Raw genomic sequence first — 6,857 nt, forward strand, 5'->3', positions numbered from 1 at the left:
AAAGGTTAGTCAAAAATCAAAGTAATGAGGTGGTATGAATGCATAAGTAAACTAAATGTGCGCGCTTACAAATAGAACAAATGTATACAAACCAATCAATAAAGTTATTGGAAACTAAAGTGTGTTAATGTGTTAAAATGAAGAAATGAAAATACAAGAGTTACCAACTTTAGAGTGTGGCCACGGGTTTGGCCATCACACGGTATTTTCATACCATTTTAATACAATGCTCCAGCCTGCAAAGTTGATTTATTAATGCATATGTACTGCAGAGTCCTACTTTGGATGATTCCAACACTGAAAATAAAACTGAACAAATTAGCCACAAGTGTGTTTAACTATTCCTCATAAACATGAACAATTTTTGCCTGACTTCTTTGATCTGCATCTCATAATTAACAGCATTCATTGCTGGAGTAACCTAATGGAGGCTAACAATGGAGAAGCAATGGAGTATGATAGTGACAGTGCCTGACACAAACATGATGACCTACATAGCCAGTTGGTCTGGATGGTGGGTGGAGTATCTCAGAGATCAAAGCCTTGATCATGAGAACAGTGTGAGAGGCGCTTGCATGTAATTGAACACACGAGGCCTGAATGACAATACAGTGGTCACACTGATCTCACCTGAGAATAAATGTGTCACTTAGCCTTTGGGAAATTATTGTTGTGGCCCCGAACACAGAATTAATAATTTGGCATGCATCTTCCTTTCAGGGCGGTGGGCCATCTTGAAGAGCCATTGGACTCCGGCTGTACAAGCACTGACAGCAGCCCATTGTTCATTTTCATGACTGACACCGGAATGCCCGATCAAATCTCTGAATGCAACTGGCCCCTCTCCTACCATCACTGTGTGCTCAAGCAGCTCGTAGGAAAGGTTTAGTGTGGTGAGAAGGTGGAGCTAAAAACCTGAGAGAAAACAATAAAAAAGAAACTTACAATAGATGCAACAAAGTGTGTCAAATTAATGACATGTTGGCTGCCAGTTCTGCTTCACCATGAACAGTAGTACCAGCAACAACTAGTAACCAAGTCTCACAGTCACAGGAGGCTTCTGCTAGTATCTGCTTTGGGGAAGGGAGGGAGAGATAGGAGAAGGTGAAATTCAATTGGTATGAAACTAGATGGAGGGAAATAATAAGCAGTGATGTGCAATACCACTGGTTTCTTTTTCCAGTCTAATAAAGTAAAATTCAGGCTGGTATTCTGTTGTTTTTGTGGTACAACAACAACAACAAAGAAACAGCTGGCACTTAACAGTGTACACTGCATTACTCTGTTTGTGTCAGGGGACATAATCCTACATGTGTGGACCAGTTTTTGGTGAAGAATGTTTTGGGGTTTAAAAGCCACATAGACCCGTTTTTTAGAGAAAATGTATCTCACCTATTCCAATGTTGGGATTTCCTTACCTGGGTGACTGAACATACATCAAGACATTTAACTTTTATGCTGAAGGCAAGCAGTCTTTGTGTCCAGTTTTCATCACACTCTTCAAAGTTTCACAAGAAAATAGTAAGTGTTTATGGAGAAGTTAGCATTTTCAATGCAAGGTTAGGATGAGAGGGTTAATGTGCTACAGATCAAACAAATTGCACGGAGGTATCGGGCGCAACACCACAAATGTCTTCATGGCAGCATCTCCCTGCAACCACTGGTTGTCAGGCAGACACCAACTGGTGTCTGGTGTGACTGAGGCCTTACCTGCATTATATTGAGGGGAATGCAGATGTCTGAGGTGAACTGCTGTGATGTATGTATTTAGTAAAATACACAAAGGAAATCGGGATATGAGAAATAAAACAATGAAAGGCAGAAAAACGTACTGTAAATATATTTATTTATTTATTGAGAATATGAATCATTTCCCGTCAGTCACAGTCACTGTATTCCTCGTGAACATGATGAACATTTTTTGTCGGACTGCTTTGATCTGCATCCCATAGATAACAGCATTCAGTGCTGGAGGAACCACATGGAACATCATGGAGGCTAACTTCCTTTGGTCTGTCAAATGTGGGAAGCGATGGAGGAGCACCATGACAATGCCTGACAAAAACATGATGACATACATAGTCAGGTGGGTGGTGTAGGTCTGGAGCGCCCGGCTGTTCAGTGTCTTGCTCTTGCTGCTCAGACACACCATGGCGATCCTCAGGTAGGTGATAGTGACGCTGCCAATGGAGGAGCCCAGCAGAAGGACAGTGTAGCCGAGACCGTAAATGTTATTGATGAGGATGTTTTCACAGGAGAGCTTAAACAAAGAGGCATTGTCACAGAAAGGGTTAAATATGATCCACCTGCAGCGTGACAGGCGAACGCTGAGGCCCACGAGGATTGTCACCATAACGAAGATTACTGCCCAGGCCAAGACCGACAGCTTCACCACCATCCAGTTGGTCATGATGGTGGCGTACTGCAGCGGGTTGCAGATTGCCACATAGCGATCAAAAGCCATGATCATGAGTATAGTGTGAGAAGAACCTGCATAAATGTGAACACAAAAGGCCTGAATGACACAGTCTACATAGTGGATGTACCGATCTGAGCTGGGAATAAAAATATCCCTCAGCATACGTGGAATGATTGTTGTGGCTCCAAATACATCATTAATGCTCATGTTACAGAAGAGCAGATACATGGGCTGGTGGAGGCTACTATCCAGCGTGATCAGGATCACCAGGACAATGTTGGAAAACATGATGAAGATGTAAATGAGGAGGAGGAGGGTAAAGGTGGGAATGGAGGCATCTGGGCTGACCTGTAAACCTTCTAAGAGCAGGATATCTGAAGTCTGGTTTTCCATAGTGCAGAAGGTTAATTTCAACCTGGAGAGAAGACAAAAAAACATGTTTATTTTCAAACTTTAAAGGGATTTTAAAGTGTTTGGGGTCATTTTTTGACCTTCAATGCACATATTAAACAAATATGTAAGACTGCTTTCTTCCACAAATATCTATCCGGTTGTTCAGTCTGACGTCACTAGCCGTGTCTGGGCCTAAACTCCGCTGCAGGTCCATATATCAAACGATCACTATGGCATTACTGAGAGTTGAAAAACTGTCTAAAGTCTTTCATCTTTAATAAAATGATCAGCGTTCTGCTCTACCAGGTGTAACAATTGAGTTTAACATCCAGGCATCCATGAAAACGGAATTTATGACATTTAACGGAGTTAGAAGTTAGCAGGGAGTTAGCTCGCTAGCTTCTATCTAAATGCAATATAGCATGTCCTGACTGCGGGGTTTTGGAAACAAATTCAAACGTACAGCTCTGTTATCACTTCCAGCATAAATGAAGACAGAAAACTAAACAGCAGTGACGTTTGTAGGGTTACTGAAGTTGGGCTAGCTGGTATATAATGATGTGCTACGTGACCGCTAGCGACACAGCTATGTTAGCATAATATAAACAAGCTAACTTTTTTTCCACTCGATAAAAGTTAACGTGAGTGTTCTCGGTGGTCAGGAACAAATGTAATCGCATGGCAGGATGCTGTAAAAGGACCAAACTTCAGCCAGGAGAACAACTGAGATAATCCATCCACAATACGAGGTTAGTCATTCATATACTGCTGCATGGGCTGGGCTGTAGTTACATCCTAAGGTTTTAAAAACTGAGCTTAAATAAATGATTAGCGGTAATAAAAGCCGAGGGAGGTCAACAGTGATCACTGACTGTTTTAGGAGCTTTTTGAGATCAAATAGAAGAAAATACATAACATTAAACATGTTAACAACACAAAAGCCATATTAAACGCAGGCTACTTTAGACCCGGAAGTAGGATTTGTCACGTCATCACTTAACAATCGGATTAGAAACATTGTATCTGAGAGTGATTAAAAACTAGCTCATTATTACTTCTAGGCTGGACTACTGTAATTCATTAGCGTCATGCTCCTGGGCATGGAGACACAGTGTTTTGTGTTATCATTATTTGCATTCTGTCTCTCTACTTTTAAGATTAGGCTTAAAACATTCCTGTCACGATCCTGGGTCTTATGACCCAGTGTTTTGAGTTTAGTTTATTTGGATGTTTATATGATTAAGCTCATGAGTTTTTCTAGTTCTTTGTTATTAGATTCCCCTTGTGTCTTCCAACCCCTGTTAAGTCTCCCTTGCCCTTCATGTGTTTCAAGTCTGTTATGCTGTCAAGTTCATGTAGTCATGTTTGCATTTCATTATGTTTCCTATTTTATTTTCTAAGAAGTTCTGTGTTTTGTTTTACTCTTTCCCTGTGGCGTTGTTATGTCCACGTTGTGTCTACTGTGGCTTTCTGTCCCATGTTTCAGGTCCCTATGTTCTGTCTTCTCAGTTGCTGTTAAGTTTGCATGTCTAGCGTTCAGTCAGTGTGTTTCCTGTTTTACTTTGAAGGTCCATGTCTCATGTGAGTGATTCTAGTTTTGCTTCCCTTGTCTCGTCCAGCCTGATCACTCCCAGCTGTGCCCTCTGTGTATTTAAGCCCTGTGTTTCTCTTTGTCAGTGTCGTAATCTCCCTCATGTCTGTGTTTCCCTGTGTATTAGTTATCCATGTCCCAGTTTAGTTTAGTTTAGTTTAGTTTTTCATGTCATTCTGCAATAAAGCAGCTTCTTGAGTTTAATTTTGTTGTCGTGAGTTTTGCGTTTGGGTCCTTTTCCTGCCTCCACACAGCTGAAACATGACAATTCCTTTTGATAAAAAGGAATGTAATCATTACATGGGTCTTTTTTTTTTGTCTCCCACTTCTCACTCCCAACTGGTCACAGTGCGAAATGAGCTGAATATTCTCCACCAAGATGAGCACATCTTTTTAAATAAGGCCGTCTTGAAAAATGTAGCTTTTTGCTTTTTGTATTTAACCCAAAATGAAAATGAAAATGCATCACACAACACTGCAGCTCCAGCCAAAAAGAAAGGGATGAAGAAAAATGTAATTTAAATTTTACATTTCTGTTTAGGTAATAGAAATGTGAGATTCATCAGGGAAACACAATGACATTAGATACCACTGATAAACAACAGACCCAACTATTCTCTGTGGTTTCAAGGGATCTTCCAGAAATGGTAACCTGATGTTCCCCTGATGAGTCATCATCAGGTACAAACTTGATTTCAAAACTCGGTAAAAGAAACTATATTTTATTGCCACTGTTTATGCAAGATCACGAATAAATTAAAAAGTCTAATCGAAACTTTAAACATGTGATGCTTTTCCACTTCTTTTGTTTTTTTTACAAGCACAATTTCTAAAGCTTGTTGTAGCAGTAGGAAATGAACAAATGTTCCTCTGGTGATAGAATTAGAATTCCTGAATTGAAGTTTCCTCATGTTGAGTTTTAGTTTGTTCATTGAAATTTCATTCCAAGTGTTCTCTTTTTTTTTCAGCAGTATAAAGATTATAACGTGCACAGCAAAGGAAATTAGATTTAAAGTGCTCAAATGGAAAAATTAATCCTTTTTACATCCACCAGATCCCCATTAACCTTTCAAGGGTTAGGGTGAGGTTTTGTTTTAGTTGCTTACTAACCAGACAGACTTTCAGACATTTTAAAAATTTTGGCTATTACTACTATCAGTAGATCACACACTGCAGTGTTAACCAAAATCAACTCCTAACTAATACCTCTGGGCAGGTCAACCACCTAAAATTGTTATTAATAAAAAACAAACAAACAAAAAAACAATCAGCCTAACACTCTAGTCTTTGTTTACCTGTTGTTTACTCCTAAAACCACATTTTCCTGATAGTTCGAACCACCAGCATTAAGATTTTAATCAACACTATATAAACTACATACATATATAAATCAGAGAGCAAAGAAAGGCCATCCAACAACGAATTAGTGACACGAAGTCTTAACTCCACCAAATGCAACACAAATAGAACCCAGCAAAGGCTACAGCCATTTTGGTCTATAGTAAGATCATGTGTGTGTTTGTGTCTCATACTCACCTCAGTTGACGTGAACCTCCTGATATCACACCTGAGGCTTGGCTGACACGTTTTTTATAATGTGAACATGTTCCCTGATGCTGATGGTTTGTCGCGTGAGTAAACAGTAAGACCTCCCCGGATGGCTGAACTCCTCACCCTATCTCTAAGGGAGATGCCAGCCACCCATTTCCGCCACTTGTATCCGTGATTCCATTCTTTCGGTCACTACCCACAGCTCATGAGCATAGGTGAGGGTAGGGGATGTAGATCGACCAGTAAATTGAGAGTGCCCCCTTTTACACTCAACTCTCTCTTCACTACAACAGACCAGTGCAGCCTCCGCATCACTGCAGCCACAGCACTTAGGCCACCCAAGTGAAAGCCTTCTGCCACTTAGCTATGCCTAGAAATTCTGTTCATAAAAATTACGAAGAGAATCTATGACAAAGGGCAGCCCTGGCAGAGCTCATCACCCACCGGGAACAAGTCCAACTCATTGGTGGCTATACGGACCAAGCTCTTCCAATTGTTGTATAAGGATCACATGTCCAGACACCCGATACTCCTGAAGCACCTCCCACAGGAAACTCAGAGTGACATGGTCAAATGCCTTCTCCAAGTCCACAAAACACATGTAGACTGTTTGGGCAAACTCCACTGCGCCCTCAGGTATCATCGAGAGGATAAAGAGCTTATCCAGTCTTCCATGATAAGGGCAAAAACTTCATTGTTCCTCCTGTATCCAAGGTTCGATTAATGGACGGACTCTCCCTTCCAGCACTCAGGCATAAACTTTCCCAGGGAGGCTGAGGAGTGTGATTCCCCCTATAGTTGGAACATGCCCTCTGGTCCCCTTTCTTAAAGATGGAAACCTGCACAGCGATGGGAGGCTGTAGCTCAGGTAGTAGAGCGGGGCACCAACTAACCAGAGGGTTG

The 6,857-nt window shown here is 41.1% G+C and overlaps 1 protein-coding gene across 1 annotated transcript; it reads right to left on the bottom strand.

Moving 5' to 3' along the window:
- Window positions 1-1,867: 1,867 nt before the first annotated feature.
- On the bottom strand, window positions 1,868-2,812 carry LOC146624826 (olfactory receptor 52J3-like). Its single transcript, XM_085363477.1, has one exon. The coding sequence runs from the start codon at window positions 2,810-2,812 to the stop codon at window positions 1,868-1,870; it is 945 nt and encodes a 314-aa protein (XP_085219603.1).
- Between the last annotated feature and the right edge of the window lie 4,045 nt (window positions 2,813-6,857).

Source organism: Diplotaxodon limnothrissa, linkage group LG10 (genome assembly GCF_057381915.1).
Source record: "Diplotaxodon limnothrissa isolate DT_005_m linkage group LG10, D_limnothrissa_male_GT1.1, whole genome shotgun sequence".
Classification (NCBI taxonomy): Eukaryota; Metazoa; Chordata; class Actinopteri; order Cichliformes; family Cichlidae; genus Diplotaxodon; species Diplotaxodon limnothrissa.